We start from the raw sequence: 26,237 nt of genomic DNA, 5'->3' as shown, positions 1-26,237 counted from the left end.
AATCCCCAGCATTCCAGGAAAGGAAGAGTTTCCTGAGAGCTTCCGGGTGAATGTTAGGGGTCTAGGGGGCTTTAAGGCCCTCTATGCTCCTGGTCCCACCTGGACACTAAGGGGGGCAGGAGGCCAAGGATTGGCCCCAGCCTTGTCTGCTGGGGGCATCTGATAGCTGAGGCCATTCCCACCTTCTGGGCCCAGCTGTGGCCCGAAGGGCCCATCTGGCTGTGCCCATCTGCAGATGGCCACTCCCAGTAGTAGGGGCCAGAGGCATGGCTCGTTGCAGGAAATGGCGCCCTCCTCCAGTCAAACATATTAAAGTTGGTGTGTTAAGCGGCCTGACATCTGTGCTCAGGCCTGGTCCTGGTTGCAGATGGCAGCTCAGGGTGGTGAGCACACACTGGGTTCATGCCCCCACCCATGGGAAGGGACGGGGTCAGGTTCAGAAGTGAGCAGGGTAAGTGAATGGGGCTCCCAGAGTGGCAGAGACCTTGGATGTCCCAGGGCGCAGGCTGGCCAGGGCAGTGGTGGGCACATTTGTGTGCCCCAAGTGGGTGGCTGTGTGGACAAGTTCTGGCAGGGGGCATGGGGTTCTGTGGGAAGGGTGCTCCCCACTGCCTGCGGATGCTGCCCCGGTGTGAGAGGTGCCCCTGAAACAAACTCCCTTAGGCCACCCACAGCCTGGTCACCCTGCTGGGCAGCCTCGAGGGGGTTCTGAGGCTGGGATCCAGAGTAGCATCTCTGGGCTGGGGCTGACCCAGCAGGTGGCTGTGGACCACTCTGCCCAATTCCTGCCTGTGTGTACTACACACACACACACACACACACACACACACACACACCCAGACTTGCAGGCATCCTGCCCACCTATCAGCAGATGCTGGGCCCATCACACAGGAACATCCACATCAAACATCCACAGGCAGTTATTAAGTACCTACTGTGTGCCAGAGCTTTGCAGGGGATCCAGAAAGGAACCATGACCCTAGCAGGCAGCTGGGCGAGGCCCTGAGATCCTGATTGGGGGAGGGAGGAAGGGAGGGAGGAGGGACCATCTGTGCAATCCCGCTCCCTCCAAGGAAGCCTGTGCTGGAAGGCCCGCCTCTCAGAACCCACCCCCCCAGCCCCCAGGGCCTGAAACGCCACCTGGTGGCTCACGCCCCTGGATCAGTTCTGGGGAGCCCCACCCTACCCCCACTTGGGCCTGTGGGACCTGAGAATTGAGAGGCCATGGGCACTTCTGGCTCTGCTGCTGAGAGGCTGCCTGGAGCCAGGCCTGCTTAGCGCCTGGTAGCTGGGCTTCCTCCTGCAGGGCACGTGATGCCCATGAGCGCCCTGCCAGCATCAGTCAGCGTTAATGAGGCCGTCGTGCTAATCGGGCCCGGCTGGGCTCCTTCAGAAGGCTGGCTGGGAGTTGGGAGTGCAAAAGGAGAGAACAGTGCCCATGCCTGGGGTGGCCACGGGCACAGCTGCCCCTCAGGCTGCCCATACACATGGGAACTGAAGTGGGGACAGCATCACGGCTGGTACGGCCAAACCAGGACATTTCCCTGGCATCAAGGGCTGGGCAATGCAGTCCCCTGGGAACGTGGGGTGATTTCATGTGGGCATCATCTCTGCGGAGGGGGTGCAACCCCAGATTACATCTCCCTACCATGGGGTGCCTGGCACACAGCCTAGTCAGTCAGTGTCCCATAAACCCCCGTGGGCCACAGAGGTGGACGACACTAGCCAAGACCAGTTCCTCGCTCAGTATACACCATGCTCTCATGGGGATTTGTGTGCAGACCTATCTCCCTGAACCCCAGTGTGAACCCCTCAAGCAAGGGGTCAGGTCTCCTGGTCTCTTGCTCAGTGTGCACATGCCTGGGGAGGTCACTGCCCGGGATTGGGGACATGGAGGAAGGACTCCAGAGCCATGTGCCCACCCACCCCACCCACCTCCTGGGGCCTCTGCACGCCCAACCCGAGGCCCCTTCATTCTGTTGGACCCCCATATGGCCTTGAAAGGGATGGAGGGGTGATGCCTGGAGCATCAAGGGCAAGACTCAGGAGGCCAAGGCTGGAAGTGCCCTGTGGCTCCCACTCCTGGTCCCCAGGGAGGCCTGAGGGTCACACGCTGTGATGAGGAAGAAGACACCAAGGCTGGCCTGGGCCCAGGGCAGGTGGCTCTGGTTTCACTACTTGGCTCCTGGCCCCTGAGGCAGGTGCAAGAGACAGACAGGCGGGGCGAAGCTGAGCAGGCCCACCGCAGCCCCCTAAGACAGCCTCCTCAGGCTCAGGGTTTGGGGAGGTACAACAGGGTGGGACCCCAGAGACTGAGCTGGGAGGTACCAGAGTCAGAGGTAGTCAGCTGTGGCTTCTCCTAGCCTGTTGCCCTTATCCTTCTGCTGGGAAGGTTTTGCCCTATGTGATCGTGGGACCCGGCCCATTAAGGATCCCACAAGGACCCCACAGTCAGGCCAGTCGCTCTATGCAGTGTGAGTGGCAGTTCAGGGGTCCCCAGGGCCATCCATCAAGGCTGGCTTCACCAGAGCCCACCCACGGCAGACAGAGCAACCTCATGGGCCCTGAGAGTTGCTCAGGGTACAGGGGTCGGGTCCGAGCCTGGCCCTGTGACCCCAAGTCCAACGGCTTGCCACCTCCTCGTGCTGCCCGGGATGACGCCTGCTCCGCGTGTGCTCCCAGGCCACCCTCCCGCTGTGCAGCCCGCGAGGTGGGCATGACTGTCTCCATCACACAGCTGCCATCTCAGCCCAAACCGAGGGCCCTTCCCCCCGGAGCCCAGCAGAGCCAGGCTGCCTAGACAGTGTGAATCTGGCTGAGAAGCTGCCTCTTCACACCTGGCATGGATCTGGGTGCCACGAGTGCCAGGATGAGGGGGTTGCCTGGCCCGCTCACTGGCACCGACAGCCCTGCCTGCCGCTTTCCCAGCTACAGGCCACCCTTGGGAAGCATCAGACTTGGGGCTGCAGGCTGTGACCCAGGGGCTGCTGAGGAGGACATGCAAGGCTCAGCCGCAGCCGCCCGGGTAGCAGCAAGGAATCAGAGAAGCGGTAACTGGATCTGGCGGCTGAGGGTGGAGGGCTGCGATCGGGTTGCGGCCACACGCAAGTTTTCCACCAGGCAGCTTTCTCTACCCCAGGAAAGAGCTGGGCTGGGCTGGCGAGTCTGTGCAGTGGGTCTGGGGGCCCGGAGGTGGGGGCAAGGAGAGAGGCCAAGACTGGGGGGTGGGTGTCCAGAGGGTGGGGCACAGCACCGGAGCCAGAGCCGGGCAGCCGCCAGTGAGCACAAGGAGGTGGTCAGCCCTGCGGCGAGTGGCACTCTCCAGCCTCTCCGGCCCCGGGCTCTGGCCCCTGGGCAGTCCGGGAGTGGCTGAAATCCAAGCTGGGGTAACGAAAGGCTGTTCCTAAGCCGGCACAGTTCTGATCCGCCCTCCCACCCGCCCTCTGCTGCCCGCTGGCCATGTAAGAGCTCCCCGGACCCGCCACTGCTGGTCAGAGGCAGCTTCTGAGAAGGCAGCGGGTCCATGACGCCAGCCAGGCCTGGGGGCCGCTGGCCAACCCAGACGAGCCGGGCCTCTAGGGGACCTCAGGGGCCGTGAGCACAGAGAGAGCTTCCCGGGCCCCCGTCGGGGACCTCAGCCAGGCCCGAAGATGCCTACCAACGGCCTGCACCAGGTGCTGAAAATCCAGTTTGGCCTCATCAATGACACTGACCGCTACCTGACGGCTGAGAGCTTTGGCTTCAAGGTCAATGCCTCAGCACCCAGCCTCAAGCGGAAGCAGATGTGGGTGCTGGAGCCAGACCCAGGGGAGGGCACTGCCGTGCTGTTTCGCAGCAGCCACCTGGGCCGTTACCTGTCGGCCGAGGAGGACGGTCGTGTGGCCTGCGAGGCGGAGCGGCCGGGTCGTGACTGCCGCTTCCTGGTCCTGCCACAGCCCGACGGGCGCTGGGTGCTGCAGTCGGAGCCGCATGGCCGCTTCTTCGGCGGCACCGAGGACCAGCTGTCCTGCTTCGCCATGGCCATCACCCCGGCCGAGCTATGGACAGTGCACCTGGCCATCCACCCGCAGGCCCACCTGCTGAGCGTGAGCCGGCGGCGCTATGCGCACCTGTGCCCGCGGGAGGACGAGATGGCAGCAGACAGTGATACGCCCTGGGGTGTGGACGCGCTCGTCACCCTCATCTTCCAGAACCGGCAGTACTGCCTCAAGTCCTGTGATAGCCGCTACCTGCGCAGCGACGGCCGCCTCGTCTGGGAGCCCGAGGCTCGCGCCTGCTACACGCTTGAGTTCAAGGCAGGCAAGTTGGCCTTCAAGGACTGCGATGGCCGCTACCTGGCACCCGTGGGCCCTGCGGGCACGCTCAGGGCGGGCCGCAACACACGGCCTGGCAAGGATGAGCTCTTCGACCTGGAGGAGAGTCACCCACAGGTGGTGCTGGTGGCCGCCAACCACCGCTACGTGTCTGTGCGGCAAGGTAATGGGGTGCGGGGCCTGTGCGTGTGTGTAGGGTCATGTAGCGAGTGGCTCCGGGTTGAGGGGTGAGAATACACTTGTAGAATACAGTGGGCTATAGGTCAGGTATGGGGTCCCTGTTGAGCCTCAAGCCCGCTGGACAGCTGCTGAATGCAGGATGGGCAGCGCCCAGGTGGAGGTGGTTGAGGCACAGGCTCGCCGTGATGAGGGGCAAGAGGGCAGGCCCCATCCACACCGGGCTGCCCCCTGACCACCCTTCCCCTTTTCTTCCATCACCCCACTTCTGAACTTTACAGGAAATTGGGGCTGTGACCAAGGGCAGGGAAGGCAGGCAGCAGGAACAGAGTGGGACGGGGTCCTGGGGGCCCTTCCAGTCCAGGGAGATGCAAGCGGTCCCTCCAGAGCCTGGGCTCCTTGGTGGGGAGACACTCTCTGTTCAGCAGGTGTCGCATGGCTCCCCCCAAGTCCCCGATCATCGGTCACCTGCTTCATGTGACCCGTGGGCCCTTCTCCACATGATCACCTGCCTGTGGGGTGAACATGGACAGCTCCTACTTCCCCTCAAGGAAAGTGAGGTTCCAGAGTGGCTCCATGCCACTTGGACTCCTGGCTTTGTGCACCCAGAAGGGGTGGGTGTACCCGGACCCGGCTCACTGCTGCCACCTGGTCCCAGTCCTGAGCACATAGAGGGGTGGCCCAGCTGTGGCTCTAGGGGCTCCTGCCTGTCGTTTGGATCTTCCAAGCCAGTGCAGAGTAGGGACCGGCATTCAGCAAACACCCCTGAATCCTTGTGGAGTGTGGTTGGGCCCTGGGGTGTAAGGGAGGACAGACAGCCCCAGTCTTTCTTTCCCGTCACAGGTCCTACTGTCTGGCCACACTGCTTTCTGGCCTTGACCAAGACCCATATGCTTGGTTTGCCAGTAAAAGGTGGGCAGTAGTGGGGAAAGCTGTCTCTGTGAGTCAAAGGAAATGCTGGCTACAAAGCATTTGTCCTTGTTCAGCTTGTGAGTGAGACAAGTGGTAGTGGGGATAGTGGTGATGCTGGTGGTGCTACAAGCAGTGGTGGTGATGGTAAGGGTGCCATGGTGATGGAGATGGTGCTGGTGGTCCTGCTGGTGATGGTATTGGTGGTGATGGAGATGATGGTAGTGATGGTGATGGTGGTGGTGGTGAGGGGGGATGGTAGCCGTATAAACCATTTTTCATTCTTTGGATTACCCTGCATCTGACCTGATCCCTTTGATGGGGGAATTGCCCCACAAAGGAACAGATTCAGCCCCCTCCCCACCACCACCACTGTGAGGCCAGAGGTACCTACATTCATCTCCCTGCTTTCCTTGCATAAGCCTGAGGGCATCAGACCTGGCCCTGAGATGTTCTGATGTTGACTTTGCTAATCAGTGATTCAGGGAAGCAGAGTGTGGCATCTCAGGCTGAGGGGGGGATAGTGCCGCTAGGTTTTGAGGCAGCTGGAGGGCTGGTGGTTCCTTGGTCCCTGTCATTTTGCTGGCCAGGTAGCCCCCAAACTTGTCTCCTTCCCCCAGGCCAGGGTGTTGGTGAGCAAATTGGCTTTTGCTGTTGATTTTTTTTTTCCTTTCCCAACCTCCATCAGCCAGAGTCTGCTTGTTTCTGCTATGCCCACTGCCAGCCCTCACTCATGTGACATTGCTGCTGGGCTGCCCAACAAGCAGTGTTTGCTGCTGCAAGTAACAATGGCTGCTTATTGGCTTAAGCCATGAGGACGCTAATATCTTGCCTAAGTGGAGGTCTGGAGGCACAGGGGTGGTACGGTCCCAAACGGGCACCACATCCAGCTCAGTGGCATCTCCAAAGTCCTCTGCTTTTTCCTCTTTGAGGAACTGCTCTCCCAGGACAGTTCTGCCCTCAGACTGGTGCCCCTGTGGTTACAAGATGGTTGCTACTATCTGGGACCTCACGTCCAAACAGAACAAAGTCCAAAGGGAAGAGGGGCACTGGCTCTTCTTGTGGCTTTGCAGGAGTAAGAATAGGTCTCCTGTAAATGCTCTCAGACACCCCTTCTTGCTCACACATCCACCACTTGATCAATCCCTCCTGGGACAGTAGGGTCCATACTCTTTGCCAGCACCAGCCAAGACTCCATGAGACCCTGCTGCTGCAAGATCAGGGTCCCAGGAGCAGCCGGCTGTGGGAGACCGAGCCCCTGGGCTGTATCCTGTCTGGAGAGGGTGTGTGGAAGGAGATGCTGGGGACACTGAGAGGCTTGACCTCAGAGATGGGGGTGGAAAACTTGCAGCCACAGCCTCAGACCCCTGGCTTCACTCCTCCTTTTAGTACCTGTCGGATGGCTCCCTCACCTTCTCAGGTCCTACTTCAGGGAGGCCATCCCTGGCCAAAACCCCAGCAGTCATGGGCACTGGACATACCATTTTTGTTGTCCACCGCTCCCCTTGGGCCAGCGTCTGGAGAACAAGGCCCATTGTTTTGTTATTGCTGACCACAGGCTGGGGGCAGCAGGAGCTCACTTTGTGCAGCACTGCTGATGGGATGGTGGGGTCGGCAAGGAGAAGGGGTCACTTTCTTGGGGTCTGATCAGTGATCTGTGTAAGAAGGGAGACAGACTCCAGTCTGGGGGACAAACAGGACAAAGCCATGGGCACCCCCTCCAGTCTGGGCCCAGTGTGCTGCCCCACTTCCTTCCCAGGGGGCAGGGCAGGACAGGATGTGGCCCTGACACTTCAGCCCTGATGGGGGTATGCCCCACTCCCTTCTGCTCTGCTCACTGGAGCTGTTGGGGCTCTGCCTCAGGGGAGCTCTGTGATCTGCCAGTTGCAATGGAACACGGATGTGGTTTATGGGAAGATACCAGGGAAACTCCACTGCCTGACTGCTCTTCCCTACCCTGGTCACAGATGCCCCATTCATCTCCCTCCCAAGCAGAGTCCCAAGTAGCTTTGCCCTCCCTCCAGGGTCCTGGGAGACCACACACTTGCGCATGAGGGGCTGAGGAGATGACAGCGGGCCAGTCCCAGCTCAGTGCCCAGGAGCAGATCCCAGGACCCCGCTGTGTCCTGAACCATGCTAGGGAAGGACAGGGACCCTGCTGTGTCCACCCAGCAGCTTAGGGAGGAGTTATAAATAGAGGCTGCTGTAAGTCCTGGGTCCAGAGAGCAGGAGCAAGCAGATTACCTGCTGATTAGCTGAGGCAGGGGATTTGGCGGCACGGAAGGGCCTGGCTCCTGGGGCTGTGCTGGAAACCCGGCCTCTAGGAAGCGGTATGAGTGCATCCACAATGCGCCTGCACGGCGCTGGAGCACAACTCCAAATCTTCTCAAGTCCAAAGGGTTCTAGATGAGACCCCCGCTGACTTCAGGGATGCCCCAAGAGCATGCCTTCCCATCCCTCTGCTCCCCACCCCACCCAGGGTGAGGCGTGAGGGGCTTCCCATCTCCTCCCTCCAGGGGTCAATGTCTCAGCCAACCAAGATGAAGAACTGGATCACGAGACCTTCCTGATGCAAATTGACCAGGAGACAAAGAAGTGCACCTTCTATTCCAGCACTGGGGGCTACTGGACCCTGGTCACCCATGGGGGCATCCAGGCCACAGCTACACAAGTGTGAGTGCATCATCCTCACCTCTGTGACCCCCTGCACCTCCACCATCACCATCACCTCCTCTACACACACCACTTCCGTGGCCGTGACCACCACCTCCTCCACCATCACCACCACCACCATCATCTCCATTTCCACTACCACAGGCATCACCACCTCCACCTCAACCATAGGGACCACACAGCCGCCCAACCAGGGAAGAAGGCTGCTAGCTCACAGGGCAGCTCTTCATGGTGGTGGGTGTAGCAGTGGAAGTCAAGTGCCTTGAGAGGGTGGTCCTGGACTTGAAGGGGATGCGGGAGGTCTGACCCTGAGTCCCCGTGTCCTGCTTCTCTGAGGGGACCTTGACCTGCCCCTTCCAGTTCTGAGAACACCATGTTTGAGATGGAGTGGCGGGGCCGACGGGTGGCCCTCAAGGCCAGTAACGGGCGCTATGTGTGCATGAAGAAGAATGGGCAGCTGGCGGCCATCAGCGATTTTGTAGGTGAGCACACCCCTCCTGCCCTGGGGAGCCTGGGGCTGGGCGCTCTGCCTGGGGACAGTGCCAGCTCAGCCCCTGTCTCCACCCAGGGCTGGGCCCTCTCCCTCCCCATGGAGCTGCTGCTGTCTGCGACAAAAGAGTCGTACTTCCTGTTCCAGCCCATTGCTCTTGATGTGGGGGCTCAGATCCAGAGCACCCCGATCACTGCTGCACTTCTGGGGAACCAGGGGCTCACATAAGCAGTGGGCAGATCCAGGCACACAAGCGGGGCAGGTCCTGGCCTGGCGCTCTCGTGGGGCTGCTCGAAGGTCCCTCAAGCCCTTGTCTCGCCAGCAGGGGAGGACGAGGAGTTCACGCTCAAGCTTATCAACCGGCCCATCCTGGTCCTGCGCGGTCTGGACGGCTTCGTCTGCCACCGACGTGGCTCCAACCAGCTGGACACCAACCGCTCGGTTTACGACGTGTTCCACCTGAGTTTCAGCGACGGCGCGTACCAGATCCGAGGTGCCGGCAGGCGGGATGGGGCTGGGGAGCAGCGGGAAGGGGGGTCCCGGAGAGAGTGGGGGGCTGTGCCCAGCCTGGATGGGGGAGCGAGCCACCTGCTGACCCCTCTCTGGCCCACCCCAGGCCGCGGCGGCGGGTTCTGGCACACCGGCAGCCACGGCAGCGTGTGCAGCGACGGCGAGCGCGCCGAGGACTTTCTGTTCGAGTTCCGCGAGCGCGGCCGCCTGGCCATCCGGGCTCGGAGTGGCAAGTACTTGCGTGGCGGCGCCTCGGGGCTGCTGCGCGCGGACGCCGACGCGCCGGCTGGGGTTGCGCTCTGGGAATACTGAGCGCCGCCGTCTGTCCCCCATTAAACCATGGCTGTGACCAGCGGCTCGCGGGTCGGTGGCGCCGCTCGCGGTGCGTGGGGAAGGGTTCGCATCCACCCGCCGCAGGCCCTCTGGGCCTTTCCTGCGATGGTCGCTCGACCGCCAGAACATCCAAGATTGGCGCTTTTCCAGCCCATTGAACATCCGGAGACCCCTTCCTGGACTGCCAGTCCCGGGCCTTCTTTTGTCTGCATCACTCCTTGGCACATAGCTCCTCCCCAAGCTTGGGGGCGGGGGTGGGGAGAGGACCCCCATTCTACTCAGCAGGACAGGGATGGGAGTGGGATAGTTGGGAGGAGCCTCATCCCAGGCCCCAGCAAGTCAGGTAGGTTAGAGGGTCTTCAGGGTCTTCATAGCACACATCACTGCTCCCTTCCCCAGGGGCAGGGTCTTAGGGAATCCTGGAAGCACCTGATGAGTGACTTCCACCCCTCCCAGAGAGGGTTATGTGCAGCCAACCATGGGGGAGAGGGCGCTTCTCAGCCTGTGCACTGGCCTGCTGCCACCCAGCGTAGGAAGGGTGGACCACCAGGACAAGGCCCATGGTTCACCCACAGGTCTCCCCAAACCAGCTGGCACCCAAAACACCCCAGTCGCCAAGGACCCCCACCCAGGCCAATACCTCCTGGAGGTGCTGGGCAACCTGGACCACGGGAGGTGGGAGTGGGGTGGGAGGTGTGCCGCTGGGATTGGCCTAGGCCTTAAGGACTGGGTGCTGGAGGGCTGAGGGGACAGCCTGAGCAAAAGTAGGGGAGACCACGGGCCTCAGCGACCTTTCCCCTCAGCCCCCACCCACTCTTGCCTGGGGCCTGAAGCACCCCTTCCAGTGAGTCTGGCCAGCGTGAGGCGCTTTGGGAAAGGGGGGCAGCTGGGACTCCTCTCCAGGGCCCCGCTTTGGCTGGCTCCCTGACTCACCGCTTCCCTTCACCTTAGGGATGAAGAAAAGCTGGGTCCCACGTGGGCCAACAGGTCAAGGTGGGCTCTGATGGACACTGGCCCAGAGGGGACAAGGGGACTGCCCTGTGTGCGGTCTGCACTGCCCCCTGGTGGCCTGGGAGACAGGAGGGTTGCCTGCTGGGCACTCTTGGCACCCTTGTTCAAGTGCTCCAGTGGGCGCCAAGGAGGGTCTCCTGTTTGCTGACCTTGGCTGGACAGGGTACTTGGCCTCAGACATGCTGAGTGGAGTCTGTGCAGCCCAGGGCAGTGGCTGGAGACGGGAGGCAGGGAAGAGGGCTTGCGGGTCCCTGTGGGCTGGCCTGCCCACTTCCTCCACCCCCCCTCCCCCCCCCGGGAAGTGACAGAAAGACGACCCTCAGAAACAGCCACTAAGGGGGTATAGGCCCTTCCCTGGTTGGGCCACAGCTCCCCTCCAGGCTGTGTAAGGACCACCCAAGCCAGCAGGGACCAGAGGCCAACTGCTTGCTCATCCTTGAAGGCAACTGTTACACTGCTCCCAGCACACACGGGGACAGGAGGCACAGGACAGTACTGGGTGGGCGGAGACCCCTTCCCGTCCTCCCTCCTGCTCAGAAGAACACTCCAGTGCTGGGTCTGTGTGATGACCCCAGATCCCAACTTGGAGCACACCACCGCCCCTCTCCCTCAATGGAGGACGACGAGGAGGTGCCCGTGGTCCTCCTGGGGAGGGGCCCTCATGACCTAAATGGCCCTGCAGGGACCACTTCACCCCAGTGTCTGAGGGTTCCCACTGGCCTGAGGGCCCCAGAGAGGCCAGTTCAAGGCTCCTCTGGGGAGTGCAGTGGCCACCAGCCTTGGCGGGGGCTTGGAGCTGCGGTGAGCCCAGGAATCCAGGTCAAAGCTGCCACCAGACCGCAGGGAGGAGGCTTAAAAAAACAGCCCAGGACAAGGCAGAGCAAGAGAAAGGGTCATTTTTTGAGGCGGGGTGCCCCGCAGGCCCTGCATGCACAGCAGGAGAGCACCGTGTGAAGTCCCGGGGGAGAGCCACCCTCCCACAAAGCACCGGAGCCACCCCAGGGCTGCTGTCGGCCCCGAGGGACCCTTGGAAACAACGCACAGTGCTGGGCGCTGGGTGCGGCCCCGGCCAGAGGCATCTAGTTGTTGAGTGTTGTGGCCACAGGGCACCTGCAGGAAAAAACCCCACCCACCCCTACCCCCACCCCCACCCCGAGTCTTTGTGCTTTGGTCACAGGGAGCACCCTCCCACCTGGCGACCCCAGTAACTGCAGAGAAGCAGAACCAAGGCACCCAGAGCAGGCCTGCTGTGCAGGTGTGGACAGTGCTGGACAAGAGGTCTATGGGAAGGCGAGTGGTGCTGCTAACAGGGGCAGCCCCAGGCTCTGGGCACCATGGTGGGAACCAGACAACCGCTGAAACGCACCTGCCTGAGTCTCAACCCCGAAGCCCTGTCTCCGGGGCCCCTGCAGGCTGCGAGGGCAGCAGCAATCCTGCTCTGGAGTCTAGACCCCATGGCCAGGCCCGACTTCTGAGCGGAGGGACGTCGGTGATCCAGCCCCGACGTTCTGGGTGGGCGGCGGCCCAGCGGCGTGGAGGTTGAGTGCAGAGGCTGTGGCAGCTGCTGGGGGAAAGGAAGGAGCGATATGGGAGGCCGAGCGGGCCCCCGGCCCAGTGGGGTCACGGACTGCCTGGCTATCCTGATGCAACGGTTACATGACCCGCCTCCTCTGAGCACACCCACCCCGGGGGGCACCAGGTGGCTGTCTGGGGGGCTGGCTGCATTCACCCCAGGCCTTCCCCAGCTGTAACCAGGCCAAGTGCCTCCTGGGTCAGGAGCCAGGTTATCTCCATAAAACCATGGAGATACCGCGAGCTGTCAAGGGTTCAGAGGCCGGGAAGGCCCCGGGCAGGGCGGGGTAGGGGTTTGGGGAGGGGGCTGCCGGTGTCCCGGGCAGGGCGGGGCCTACCTGGCGTCACAGCAGGAGGAGGCTGGGGCTGCGGAGGCGCCTGTACACCTGCAGCAGCCTCTGGGCGGTGGCGCAGGAGCTGGCTTCATCCTCCGTGCACAGCCGGTCCCGCAGCATCTGCACCTCCCGCAGCAGTGTCTACAGGAAGGGACAGGTGGCGACAAGCTAGGGACCACCTTCCTACCGGGCACGTCGGCAGGCCCCTCCAAGAAAGGGGGACACCCACCACTCAGATCCCACCCAGGCTGTGGCAGGTGGCCCAGGAAACACACTCCTCTGTGGCCTTAACATGATGACCCCTCGGGACAGGAGGCGTGGCTGGGCTGAGGGGAGACCCCGTCCCCAGGGGACAGGAATGTCCTGGCCAAGGTAGAGCAGCGTGACTGTGCCCACTCTGCCCTCCTCTCGCCCCTGCAACAGGAGCCCAGAACTGACTCTGGGCTGAGCGGACTGGGAGGCCCTGCCAAGCTGGGCGATACGCAGGTGCTTGTGTGTGTGACCCCAGTGGAGCCCCGGCGGGTAGAAGGTTCAGGGCACAGACCCCCAAAGGGCCTCACCTCGTGGTTGGCCTGCATCTGGTGGAGATACTGCAGGCGGAGATCAGGCGGGCTGGAGCCCCGGGCGGCCTGCTCCACCACCAGCCTCTGGAGGGATACAAGGGGTTAAGTGGCTGGAGAGGGCGCCCCTCCCGTGTGTCCCCAGACAGAGCCTAGGGCTCCTGGCACCGGCCCGCAGAGCCAGGCAGCCCTCCCCGCTAGCTGAGACATCCATCAGGCCTCCCTGCCTCTAGTTAATCTCCGCTCCACGAGAGCCCCAGCCTGATGGTCGTTTACTTGGAAGTAACCTTCCTGATTCCCAGGGAGGATGCTCCCAGATGGATCCAGGCAGCAAGGCTCCCACTGGTCTCTGGGGCAAAGAACTGAGAAGAGACCCCAATACCTCGAGAGACAGCAGGAGGTGCCACCAGAGGCAGAAACTACACATCTGACAAGGTCCCCCAAATTCTGAGTGGCCAAGTGAATGAAGAACATTCTGTCATAGGTGCATGATGTGGCAGACGGAGTGCAGAGGTCTGCAGCCCACGAGAAGATTCCCATCAGGGGAGTGCCTGCAGCACTCCGTTAGGGGCTGACTCAGGCCTCCCAGATTCACACGTGGAAGGTCCAGCCCCCAGCACCTCAGGTGATGGTGTTTGGAGAAAGAGGGTCTTTATAGATAATCAAATTAAAATGAGGTCAGGTGTGTGGGCCTTAATCCCACAGGACTGGTGTCCTGCTAAAAAGAGATTAGGACACAGACATGCCAAGGGAAGATCCCTGGGGAGGAGTTGGCCGTCCACACACCCAGGAGAGAGGCCTCGGAAGGAATCACCCTGTAGACACCCGGCCTCCAAACTGAACCCACTGTGTCCCGTCCGTGGCACTTGGTCACTTGGTCCTAGCAGCCCTGGGATGCTAACTCCCTTTCTTGTGGGAAGTCTGGTCAGCACGCTCCCCACCGCCCCAGTTTCTCACAACTGTCCACCTATCAGCTGCCACACTCGGCAGGTCTGCAGACGGCCCTGCACGTTTCAGGCCCAGCAAGAGCAACCACGTGGCACCTTCTGGGGTGGAGGGATGCAAGGGTGGGAGCTCCGCTCTGGGGACAGAACAGATCCCTGAACCCGGGTGTGAAGCCATGGCTGTGCCATGCAGGGCTGTCACAGCACGGCTGAGGGGGACCTCTGGTCAGGGCTTGGCCCCCAGGCTTGCCTGGGCACACAGGTGGGTCTGTTAATTGAACAGCAGCCTCGGATCCCTGCTGGAACTTGGACTGCAGCTCTCCGACTCTTGGGGGCTAGGGTGGGGTCTGGGCATGCGCACTGGTGAGTTCCCAGGTGAGGCTGCCGCAGAGCCCACATATAAGGAAAAGCATGGGAATCGGCTGATAGCTGCCAACCCAGCCTGCTCTGTGCAGCCGAGGCCACGCACACAGAACAGGCGGGAGAGGGGCCAGCAGGCCCTGGGCCCAGCCTGCCAAGCCACCAGCTCACAGATTTCCCTGGGGGACACAAAGACCTCCCCTCAGATCCTAGAGTCGTGGCCCCAGTAGCCCCACAAGGCATCGAAGCGGCAGTAAGCGGCCCCCAGGGCTGTGTGTTTGTGAGGGGCTGGCTGCCAACTCTCTCTTTCTTGGCAAAGATATGGAAGCTCCGACAAGCACTTTATCCCAGGACCCGAGCCGGACCTCTCCACACTACTGTATGGAAATTTCATGCTGACAAGTCACAGGTGGACTGTCTCCCTGTAACCACGTGTGCTCATGGACCACTGGGGGCTACTGCCAGGAGGGTGAGAGACAAGTCCCTCACCACCTCCCAGCTGGCCAAGCTCATCTGCAACCCCAGGCAGGAAGCCAAGCCACCAAGGTCCTGTGTCCCCACCATTCCACAAGAGACTTCCCAGGCAAGCCCATGAGGGCCAACAGACCTGCAAACGCCCGACAATGGCGTGATGTGCCCTGCACAGGTTGGCTAGAGAGGAGCTCTCCACCTGGATCTCCACGGCCTGGACGGGGCCCGCTGGGCACAGGTCGGTGACGGCCACCTGCAACGCACGAGGAGCCTCGTTGGCTCTCCACAGCCTCGTCTGGCCCGAGGGCAGCATGGCCTGTGGGAGCATCTGAGCTGGCTGAGGCACGTGAGGCCTGGGTGGCCCCTCCACATCCCATTCTGGGCAAAGCTTGGGGGGCCCCAGGCCTCGATCTCCACACCCAGCACGAGTTTCCACCTGAAGAACCAGCTAGCCAAGCAACAGCAAAGCTGCTCATCTGGAAACATCCATCCAGGAAGAGCCCTGCTCCCTCTGAGTCCAGGTGTGTGGCACGTACACCAAAGGCAGTGATGGCTGTGGCTGCACCACCAAGGAGAGCCTACGCCCCAACCCCTCCAGGGCCCACCCTGTGCATTCCAAGTCACCCGACAGCAAGGTCAGGTTGTAAAAAAACAGGGAGGGGGCTGGGCAACGGAGATCTCTGCCCAGTGCCCTCCAGCCAAAGATAAAACCTGGCAAAGATGGGTGATAGCCAGGACACAAGGCAAGACCCCAGGGACCTTAGGAAAGATGTTGTCCCTGGAAGTTCTTCCTTCTGGGACTGTGGGATGGCTGAACACCCCACCCTCTCCACCACCAGGCCCCCGGGACACCCAACGTGGATGCTGCCTAGTGTCGGTGGACCTGAAAGGGCCGTCAGTGGGCAGCCTCCACCCACCACCCTCAGAGGGGTATGCTGGGTCACACGGGATGCTCCGTCACAGCCACCAATGCTGCGGTACGAGGGTCAGCTGGATGTGACCCCGAGGCTGCCAGGAGGGTCTCCGGAAGGAAGGTGTGTGCAAGGACTGCACCCAGAGAACTGAGCCCCGCCTCAGTGTCTCAGTGGCCCCTGGGTGGGGTGTCTGTGACAGGGCCCAGCACCCTGGGGCTCTGGGGGCTGCGTGGCTCAGGGGCTGGAGGGCTTGTGCTGCTGCTGGCGGCACAAGTGAGTGAGTTGCTTGGGCCTCTCTGAACTCCAGCTGGACGCAGGGCCAGGGCCACGCATGGGGAGCGCTGGACAGGGTGGGCCTCATGGAGACCTGGCTGGGAGGCTGATGCAGCTTTCAGCCCTACGAAGGCCACCCCATCACAGCCTGCCTCTCGGACGTGAGTGCGTCGGACTTCTCTGGAAGGTGGGCCCCAGAATCTGATTCCTCTTGAGCGGCCAGGGACACCACTCAGAACTGCTGCTGTCGAGGCCAACGTCTCCCCCTGGGGCAGGAGAGCTGACCCCTGCTTGCCTCTCGGATGATGAGGTGGACATCGGTGCCATCGGGGGCCACTCCCTGGACAGAGGACAGCGCCTGGGCCTTTATGATGTCGGCGGCAGCATTCTCGGCGAGGAGCCACTGCAGGGTGGCACAGCCCAGGGACACGCCTGGAGGAGAGAGGTGCGCCAGTGAGGCTGGCCGGATTCCAAGGGAGGGAGGAAGGGCCCCGAGGCTGCCTGAAGCCAGTCAGTGCCACCAACCTGTGTGACTGTCCCCTAAGGCGGCCCTGAGCAGCTCTGCCGACACCTTGATGGTGGCCACTGACGGGGGCAGGTACTTGGCCCGCAGGGACTCAGGTCCCGCCGGCTGGCTGCCTGGCACACGGCAAGTTCCCAGGAAGGTGTGGATGGGGTCCCTGGCAGGGCCCAGAGCCTGCGTGTAGGGCACGCCCAGGCTGGGGAAGCGCAGGCCCTGCAGCATGTCCACCGTGTGCTCGCTCAGGGGCAGGCACACACCATCCTGTTCGGGCAGGACGATGGGGGTGCACTCGGCCGAAGGGGGGTCCTTGAAAGGGTCCCGGGGGGTGAGGGCCCTGCCCACGACCTCCCGGAGGCTGTAGAAGAGCGCGCAGGACACGGTCACGGGCAGGTCGAGGGCACCGTCCTCACCAGGGCCCAGGGGCAGCGTCACCTCGCGCCGACCGCCGGGGCCGAGCTGGTCCACAGGGATGGTGTAGGTGACGGCTGAGCCAGCCGAGTCCAGGTCTAAGGCCTGGGAGCTGCGGAGCACCTGGATGCACAGGGCCCAGCCCCGGTCCAAGCTGAAGCCGCTGCTGTTCTCCAGCAGGCAGGTGGCCACCAGCACGTCCTGCAGCTGCAGGCGGCTCCAGGTGGTGCTGATGGTGCAGGAGATGGGCCGCGGACCCTCCCGGCTTGACAGCAGGGCGCAGCTCACGTTCATGACTTCGTTGAGGCAGGTCAGGGCCTTGTCCCGCTGGTCAACTGCCTTCTTCAGAGAAGACACTCTGGAAACAGACGTGGCTGCTGAGGGAAGACCCAGACCTCACTCCTCCTTAGCATAACGTGAGAAGCCTTCACCTCAGGAGCTCCTGGCCTTCTCACATGACTGTCTAACCCAACCCTCCTCTCCAGCAACAAGAGAAGAGAGGGCGCAGAATGGAGCTGAGGCAGCCTGGACCTGGTGGCCTGGCCTCGCCCCTTGGGCTCACGGAGCCTATACCCCAAACTGGGCCATTGGGCCAGGAGGTGCCCATGGTGGGGCTGGCCATCCCTGCTGTGCTCCCTGACGTGTTCCAAGTTGGCCCAGATGCTCCTCTGCAGAGCCACCGTTGACAGCCCAGAGGGTGGCATGCACCCTAGAAATGGTCCTAAACCACAGGGGCCTGGTGTCTGCGCTGGCCTTTACTATCACCTTTGGCCAGGCACCACGATGTCTGGGGCAATCTCGGGGGTCAGAGGCAAAGTCACAGGCCCTGTCCGGACCAGTGCCAGCGCCAGTGCCAATGCCTTGGACACCTCCTGGCTGCCATGCCGGCCTCTGCCCAGGCCGCAGCCCACTGCTCACCTCTCAGACACGGTGCCAATTCCAGACAACAACTGCTTAATTTTCTGGCCAGCCTTTGCTGAGGTCACTCTGGAGGGCTGAGGTGCCTCATCATGTGGGTCCAGGCGGCAGATCATCAGCCGGCCTTTGGCAGACAGGGCCAGGAGCTCGGCACCCCCTGCAGGAGAAGACATGCAGGGCTTGGGTGGCAGGCAGGGAGGGGCCTCCCTGGCAGGGGGTCAGCCAGCAGAGGCGTCACCTTGTACGTGGACTAAAAGGAAACAGATGAGGGCCATCGAATTAGCAGGGTGCATACCCCCTTCAACAGCCTCCGCCTTGAGTAGAGCTGCTCTGAGATTTCCTAAGAGAAGTAAGTGCTACTCAGGCCCAGGCCTCCTTCACTGACCAGTCTGCACTTGCCGGGGCCTTTCTGGAAGCCTGCCGCCTCCCCAGCAGCGTTCTGCCTCTGTTCCCACTCCTGGACACCAGAAGCTCCCTGGGAAACAGGTTCCATCTCCTGCGACCCACTGGTTCTGCAGGTCCAGTACCACTGAGGCCCTGAGCCCTGCCCAGAGGTATGGCTCCCCCATTGCCTGCTACAGGCAGCCCTTCTTTCCCTGTGGGAGACAGCAGTTTCTTCCCATCGAAAGCATTTCTTTCCTGTCGGGTATGGTCCACGGCAGGCCTTACAGTGCACTCATGGGCCATCTTAAGGGGAATATACGGTGTGGGGAGGGCGGCTGTACCCCTCCCCCCACTACTGGGCAGACATGGCTGAAACCCTCTCTGGCTCTGTCCAGAGAGAACACACATATCAGAGCTCAGGGATGCCCCCTCCCTGCCCCCCACCTTCAGGGCAGGGTGGGCTCCTTGGAGGCCACTTGGTAAGTGGAACAAATGTTTTCCAGCCTTCAGGAGAAACGTAAAGGCTTAACCTGAACCAGTTTGAGTTTCCCTTGGACCACCTGCCATGTGAGACTTGTCACGGGAAAATGCTCTTACCAAGGGTTGCCCAGGTGCAGAGGGGCACAAACCCCACCCCGAAACCCACACAGGACCCCAAGACCAGCATCAACCACGAGGCTGTGCCGGCGGAGGGTCGGGCTGCCAGGGGCGGTTTTAAGGAGAGTAGGAATGAGGTAGGGAGAGGAAGATGGCCAGTTCACAGGGAGGAGATGCCAGGGCGGGGGCTCCACCAGCCACCGCGGCTTTGGTTTTTAGCTTTCGGCCGTGGCTCATACCTTCAGGCACGCTCGATGACACACAGAGAGTGACGAGGCTGCAGATACCCAAGTTGTCTGGATACAGTAGAGGGGGCAGGCTTCCTGGGGCCCCGTCACTCTCCGTGGGGTCCAAGGGGGAACCCTCCTGAGCCAGGTCGACTACACAGAGGCCTGCGGAGGTGCTGTGGTACACATGGCTGCTCCTGTCGCAGGCTGCGCAGAGCACGGGCCCCGGGACGCTGTACTCCCGCAGCTCAGGCACCAGGTGCCCTGCCTCATCCCAGCTGGCCTTGATGGCCAGCGTCCGGCCGTGGTGACCGAGGGCCACCAAGCAGTCGCAGTGTATGTCTTCCATGTCCTCGGCCAGCGGCTCTGTCCTCAAGGCACCAATGAAGACAACAGGCTCCTCCAGGTGATGGAGGATCTTGACAAGGGCCTTCGGATCACCCAGGGCTGACGTGGAGGTGACCAGGGTCTTGATGATCACACAGCAGAGCTGGCCATCAGGGAGCCCACAGAGGACCACAGGTGACTCCAGGAGGGCGGCATCAGCTCCAAAGAGTAGCCCAAAGAGGGCCCCCTCCAGCATGACCCCCTCAGAGCTCCATGAGTGGCCAAGTGGGGTCCTGGAGCCAGGCGGTGATGCACAGCACAGCACTGGGAGGAAGCAGGGGGCTGCGGACGCCCCCTGGCTCTCAGCTGGGGGGGTGCAGGTGGACAAGTCCACCTCACCAATCTGGCCTCTGGGCCTGGGGTCCTCCCCTGGAGAGGGACGCTCAAACAGCTGCATCTTCCATTGGGTGGGGCCCAGTGCCAAGGTGATGAGTGCATCATCAAGGACGGTGAAGGCATGCAGCGAGGCATCCGGGAGCACACAGGACTCTGGGTCCACGTGGATCACAGGGACAGGGGGCTCACCGACCTGCCCATCGTCACTGTCCTGGTCGTCCCCGCCATCTTCCTTGTCTCGGCTCACAGACCTTGTAGAACCCAGGGAACTGTCGGTTACAGTGCTCACAGGCTCCCTTCAGGACAGCCTGCCACTGACATGACGGGTGTGGGGTCTGCACAGGGAGCGATCTCAGAGGCTGCCAGCAGGGAGCAGCTGGCATGCCACAGTGCCTCCCACCTGCTCCAGGGAATGCTCTCCCCCACCCCGGTCACCCAGGGACACATGCATAACAGCATGCATCAAGGCTTCCAGAAATGGGGTTTCGACAGAAAATTCTCAACAATGCAGAACTGTCAGGCCCCTGAGTCCTCACCTGTGGTGAGTGCTCATTCTGAACCCAGTCCAGAGGTGACCAGACTATATAGGTCACAGGGGCAGTGTTTGAGGATGGCAGGGAAGTACTACCACTCAGAAACAGTGACAAGCCCATCTGAGGGCATGTCAGCCTCAACCTGGGAGAGGGCAGTGTGGGCCCAACCCAAAGCAGTTCCCGCCAGCGACCAAGCCTCACCTGGTCGTCTGGTCCAAAGACAAGCAATAGATGCCGCTCTGGGCGCACAGGACATAGAGCACCTTGTGAAGGGCCAGGAGCTCCAGGTGCCACACCTGACCGGGAAACTTGTACACAGCCTGGACGACCGGGGAGAAGGACAGTGTTGGGTCAGGGGCGTGGGGGCTCAGGTGAAGCAGAGGACAAACTCCTCAAATGCGCCGGCCGCTCGAACATCCACGCCCGACCCTGGCCCCTCCAGGGCCCCGGATCCCTCCCGCCCCAGCCCCCCAGCCCCTAGGCCCCCAGTCCCAGCCCCTCCCCGGTGTGCCCGGTGCTCACGATCAGCAGCCGCCCTTCCCGGTCGTAGACATAGACCAGCTCTCTCCCAGTGGACAGGAAGATCTCCGCCCCGTGGCACAGCACGCGAGGCTTGCCCGCCGCCAGGCCCCCGAGCGGGCAGCAGAAGCCCGCCAGGTATTCGACCCGCGGCCTGGGGTCGGCCATCGTGGGATCGCCCTGGAGCCCGGCCACTGGCGGGGGCTCGGCCTCGCGGCGCGGGAGCCGAGGGGGCGGGGCCCTGCGCTTTACGGCCGTCTAGGTCGTAGCGCGGCCTCCGCCGTACGGCGGGGCCGGGGGCGGGGCCGCTGAGCGCCGAGTCTCGGGGGCGTGTCAGCGGGAGCCGAGTCCTCAGGCCGCCCGGATAAAGCTAGCGCACACAGAGCTGTATGGCAAAGGGCCAACGTGTTTAAAGCCAAACGCGCCTCTCCACTCCTCTCCACTCGGGGGCTCCACTGGGCCCGCCCGAAGTCGAAGGGCCGGGCAGGCTCTCGAACCCGGGCTAGTACACGGGGGCGGCGACCCCTCAGAGCACGTCTCTTCCGAGCGGACAGTCTCTTCCGCTCCTAAAGCGACTGTCTAGCGTTTTGGGGCTGGGCCTGTGAAGGGGGCGGGCAGCGACAGGTCTTGACACTTTCGCAGCCGGGGTCTCTTCCCTCTGAGCTACTGAGCCACAGCCACGCCTATCCCGTCCCCAGGACACTGCCGCCTCTGAATCTAACATGGACAGACGGGTCTCTTCCCTAATGCTTTAACTGCCTGTGGGTGTGTTGGTTTGACTGGACAGTGGGGAAAAGGGGTAAGCCAGAGGAATTCTGGGTTGAGGGCAGAAGACCATAAAGAAAATCACTGGTTAGGCCTTGGTAAGGGGGGCGGGTACAGCTCACCAGCAGTCATCCTGGTGGTCAGGGTGAAGACAGGGCAAGACACCTCTTCTCCCTAACCCTATCCTCCACGGCTCTGGGGAAGGGTCTGATCAGATGGCCCAAGAGTTCTCTGAATAGAGACCGAGATCAGAGTGACACTGAAAGATGCCTGCAGATAGCTCAGTTACAGTTCTCTCAAGGCCAAACATCTATGAATGAAAGAGGCATCTGCGGGGGTGTGGCCAGACAGGCCAAGTTGAAGGGGCCCAGCAGCCAAGTGTTTTCTGGGCTTGAGTTAAGCTGACCTCACCAATGCTGATTTACCTACTGAAACAAGAAACCAGTGGCACAAGTTCTAATCCCCCTTGTTGAGGTTGGTGCTCAACCCCTAGGGCAGTGGACAGCCACTGTGCTTCTGGGTTGGACCCAGCATGAACACACCATATGCAGTCTGTCCTTTGCTCTAAGACCAGCTCCCACTTGGCTTTTGGAATTAGAAGTGAGGACTCCTCTCAACACACACGACTCTGAATTCCTCCTCTACCCGACCCCCCCCCCCCCCCGCAAGTGCAACCTGTTCTTGGCTTGTGTTATGACCACCAATCCTTGTGGGTGACATGCCCATACCAATTTCTACTCTGATCCTCCCAGACTTCCAACACCAAGGGAACTACACTGAGATTGTCCCAGAGAAAATGACCATATGGGCAAGTGGACTGCAAGGAGATGGGCTAAGCCAGTCAGGCCTCACCACCCTGCTTCAGCCCCGACTGGCCAGGCACTGTGAAGTTGGTCACTGCGAAGTTGGTCACTGCTCTGCCCCACTCCCTTCGGCTTTGGAGGACTAACAGGCTCCTGGCCCCAAACCCAGGCAAACCCCACACTCTGTGATACTAGGATTTATGACCATCAACAGTCTATCCTGAACAGTGAGGGGTCCCTGAATGCTGATCGCCCTGGAGGGTAGACATGAGCAAGGGGCTTAGCCAGCTCAAGGGGTGATGCAAAAGCAGAGACCCCTCATGTGGGTGTCCCCGGAAGGCCTGTGGCAGGATGTGAGACAGCAGAGCATGCTGTGGACAGTCAGTTGGTCTCTATGCCACATGGAAGCTGTATCATCTTCCAAGGACAAACTACTGACAGACAGCACTGGGGGCGTGGTCGGGGGGGACAGGACACAGCATGTACAGGCAGTGCCAATTGCTTCCCATAGCAACATGGAATGCCATGTTGAACGTGCCAAGAAAGGGGGTGGCAGGACCCTGAGTTCTATTTCCAAGCAAAGCAGTACCTTCCATTTGCTTGATTTCGAGGGGAGGGGGCTATTCCAGAACCTCGTTACTTCATAGAACCAACAAGGTCAGCAGCCTGAGCCATGCAGAAGGCAGAACACTGCCAGTAAAAGCAGGTAAACTCAGGGACAGGGCTGGAGTCGGGCGATGAGCCCACTCACCCCAGTCCAGAAGCTAAGCTGGGCCTGCCTCACCCTAGGGCCCTTTGAACATCAGTGGTGGCGTTTCTTATGTATGTGTTCAAGGAGCAGTGAGTCGGTGGCCAAAGGACAGTCTGCTGTAAGGTGTGTGTGAAGGCTCGACAAGTAATTCAGGCCAGGCAGCATGTCCTCTCCAGGCCTTGCTCCCCCTGCATCTGTGCAAGTTCTGGGCTTTGTCCTCCACCTGCTGCCTGGCTGCCTGCACCTGACCCACCAAAGGCCAGGAGCAGCCACATGGCTGATGGTGGGAAGGGTGCAGGAAAGGCACAGAGGCGGCCAGGCTCTGCTCTTCCCATGGACATCATGCTGGGAGCACAGGGCTGACGAACCTGGGCAGGAGGGGGGTCTCTATCCTTCACACTCTAAACACATCAGCAGAGGACAGTGATGTGTGGAGAGGAAGTCATCAAGTCACCCGACAAGGTAGGCAGGTCAAGATCAGGGCAGGGAGAGGCCTCAGGGCCCAGGAAGGACAAACGGGGCGCTGACAGTCGCTTCAGGTGCTTTTATTGGTTCACTTGCAGGGCTGGAGTCCAGGCAACGCTACTGCAAACCCAACCAACACACACCTGCAAGACCCAAGTGGGAGCACGGGGAGCAGACTGGTCAGTGGAGGCTGGGCACCTCGTCACCCTTCGCTGAGTTATGGTGCCTGGTGGCATGAGAGGGTGTGTCCACATGAGGGCAGGTAGGATGCAGGTGGGGCTGGGGGCCCCCTCCCTTGTGTAAAAGGAGATGGCTAAGCTGCCTGGGCCTGAGTCTGCTGGCAGGGTGCCCCCACTCCTTATGCTGACCCCTGACTGTCTTTGGACAATAAAGTGCATTACTGAACAAACAGTGACTCAAAACCAGAAGCAGAGAAATCACAACACTTTTTCTTTAGCTAAAAGACAGACGGAAATGAACTATGCAGATGCCAGAACTTCAGGGCGAGCAGGATATTGGTCGGAGAGAAGGTAAAGACCAGAACAGGTGGAGGAGGAGCGGCGGGGACTGCGTGGCCTGAGGTTAGTGCGCTCCCACTCCCCCTGCAGACTCATGTCTGATCAAAGGACCAGGTGACCTGGGCCAGAACATGTGCCCAGCTTTCTGGCCGGCGGCCACAGATGAGCTGGGGAAACGGGGCTCTGCGCTTCGTGCCCCTAGAATAGGTCCAACCCACTGGCCACTTGAGTGTCCTATGCCAGGTCAACCCGGAGGTGCCAGGCACACCCCTGCCACAAGTGAACACAACACCCAGATGTGCTCTGTTCACAGGCCAAGGGTGAGGGAGGGTCACAGAGATTTGCGTCCTGCCCTAGGACAGAGACATGAAGTCCTCAAGCAGCCTGTGTCTGGGTCCACCTCTCCTGGGGATGGGTGCAGTGCAGCTCAGAGATACAGGGTTTTTTTTAAGGCAAAGAGGCATCAGGACATCCACAGCTCCTGGGGAAGGGCCAGACTGGAACCCAGCTGTAGAAGAAATGCGGGACCCTAGAGCATGTCCAAGGTCTGACCACCTTTGTCCTGGGATGGCCTGGACCCACACCTCAGCATAGGACCCACTTTCCAACAACCCAGCAGCAGCTCCACAGCCCTCTACAACCAGGTTCCTACTCCCTGACCTGGCTTGTAATGTCGCCTTGTCAGAGGCCAGGGTCTAGGCAGGACAAGAAGGAATGGTGTGGGGACAAAAGGGACCAGAGCTTCCGGCCCTGCCTGGGGCCACCCAGCTCACCCGACGCAGGCCTGGTCAAGTGTTGGCTGCCTGAGGGGCTGCCTGCTCAGTGAGGGACACTGCCAGGCTCCTGCTTGGTCCTGGGTCTGCAGCTGTGCCAGCCGTGTGGCCTGGCAGGAAAGTCTCAGGCACTGAGGTTCACTTGTGAGAAGACCTGACTGTGGGTCCCCCGTCCACTCACCCAGGCTGCACACACCTCCAGGAACTCATTAGAGGAGGGACGAAGGTGGAAACTAGTCTCTCTCACTCCCCTTTTACGCAGTTTTTCTTAAAAAAAAAATAAATAAAAGTCTTCTGGGCAGGAATTACTGATTAACTGTTATTACAACCAAAGCAGACTTTAAAACCCCCCATGGACGCTGGGTGGGAGCAGGAAAGGGTGGGCAGCAGATTCACCTGCAGACCAGGCTGACAGGAGGCCATAAGCCCGTGGCCACACATTTCCACTGCATGATGGCTACCAGAAGGGGAAGAGGTGGCCCTCACAGGCAGGGTCTGCCCCAGAGCATCAGGGTACAGAGGTCACCAAGAGCTCCCAACCAAACACATGGGAGGAGCAGGAACAAAAAGCATCCAAGGAAGGGAAAAAGAAAGCTGGATGGTGGCAGCGAGCCCTCCCACCCCCTCGATTCCAGGTGATGATTCAGAGGCACCTAGTCCTTCTACCACAGTGGGGGCTGCTGTGGGGCGGCCGGGTGAGGCCACACCGTGCCTCCACCAGGAGACTGGTTTTAGCCCGCAGAGCACCAGCCTGATTCCCTCTCCAGGGAAGCCTGGTGCTGAGAAGCTTCCTGGGTCAGAGACCCCAGGGCAGCCGCCCCCGCCTTGCCTTCAGGGCTGCTGAGGTGGGGCACGGTCACAACAATCTTGGCTTCCGAGAGGGCTGGGGTGGGCCCAGTCCCGCCAGCAGGGCCCGGGAGCCCTAGGTCCTGGGGAGGCTGCACATCTCGCAGTGGCCGGTGCCCGGCTGGTTCATGAAGGTGCAGTGCTGACAGGCCCACATGGCAGACGAGGGGGCATGTGTGGAGCCCCCGACGGCTCCGTACTCTTGGAGGCCCGGAAGCTGCACACCAACTGTGCCTGTGGGGCAAGAAGAGAAGCAGTATTCATCCATTCTGCACAGGGAAGATGCCCCACCCCGTCTGAGAGTTCTGCACGGCTGCTCATCAGGACAGGAGTGGACCTGAAAAGCAACTGCCATGGGCGTGGACGAACGCGGCTTGAGAGCCCCCACCTTGGGTCCCCTGCTCTCTCTCACACAGAGCCCGCTAAGGAAAGCTGCTGTCTGCTGAGCAGGAAGCTGCCGGCTGTGGCCACTCACGCACCTGCCCACTGCCCCCACCCAGCTGTGTCAATGGGTCCTTCCTTTTCACTGCTGAGGAGCAGTACGTGGTATGAAGAGCATCTCTGGTTATGTCTGCCTCCTGATGCACACTTGGGTCATTGCCAGTTTTAAGCTATTGTGAACAAAGCTGCCATGAATAT

At 61.3% G+C, this 26,237-nt stretch overlaps 3 protein-coding genes across 5 annotated transcripts in view; 1 reads left to right on the top strand and 2 right to left on the bottom strand.

The window, feature by feature from the left end:
• Positions 1-3,650: 3,650 nt before the first annotated feature.
• FSCN2 (fascin actin-bundling protein 2, retinal) lies at positions 3,651-9,384 on the top strand. Its single transcript, XM_052658588.1, has 5 exons — positions 3,651-4,476; positions 7,916-8,072; positions 8,433-8,554; positions 8,888-9,055; positions 9,179-9,384. The coding sequence occupies exons 1-5, from the start codon at positions 3,651-3,653 to the stop codon at positions 9,382-9,384; spliced, it is 1,479 nt and encodes a 492-aa protein (XP_052514548.1).
• Positions 9,385-11,587: 2,203 nt separating this feature from the next.
• On the bottom strand, positions 11,588-20,845 carry FAAP100 (FA core complex associated protein 100). Of its 3 annotated transcripts, none has more exons than XM_052658205.1 (10): positions 20,681-20,845; positions 20,360-20,478; positions 18,915-19,876; positions 17,695-17,851; positions 16,371-17,134; positions 16,141-16,277; positions 14,795-14,911; positions 12,884-12,970; positions 12,327-12,464; positions 11,588-11,980 (listed from the first exon to the last, which is right to left on the bottom strand). In XM_052658205.1, exons 1-9 carry the CDS (start codon positions 20,843-20,845, stop codon positions 12,333-12,335), a joined length of 2,640 nt encoding a protein of 879 aa, XP_052514165.1. In that variant the 3' UTR covers positions 11,588-11,980; positions 12,327-12,332. The 3 variants fall into 3 exon arrangements, with proteins under 3 accessions (XP_052514165.1, XP_052514166.1, XP_052514167.1); XM_052658206.1 differs by having other exon boundaries at positions 11,588-11,977; XM_052658207.1 differs by lacking the exon at positions 11,588-11,980 and adding an exon at positions 11,984-12,056.
• A 3,045-nt stretch (positions 20,846-23,890) lies between these two features.
• NPLOC4 (NPL4 homolog, ubiquitin recognition factor) overlaps positions 23,891-26,237 on the bottom strand; it is a 51,853-nt gene continuing 49,506 nt past the window's right edge. Inside the window, exon 17 of the mRNA XM_052657418.1 lies at positions 23,891-25,832. Coding sequence (XP_052513378.1) covers positions 25,675-25,832 — 158 coding nt within the window. The 3' untranslated portion in view covers positions 23,891-25,674. The remainder of the gene's footprint in view (positions 25,833-26,237) is intronic.

This window comes from Budorcas taxicolor, chromosome 19, assembly GCF_023091745.1.
Source record: "Budorcas taxicolor isolate Tak-1 chromosome 19, Takin1.1, whole genome shotgun sequence".
NCBI classification, from domain to species: Eukaryota; Metazoa; Chordata; class Mammalia; order Artiodactyla; family Bovidae; genus Budorcas; species Budorcas taxicolor.
This window is presented reverse-complemented; position numbering and strand designations above follow the sequence as displayed.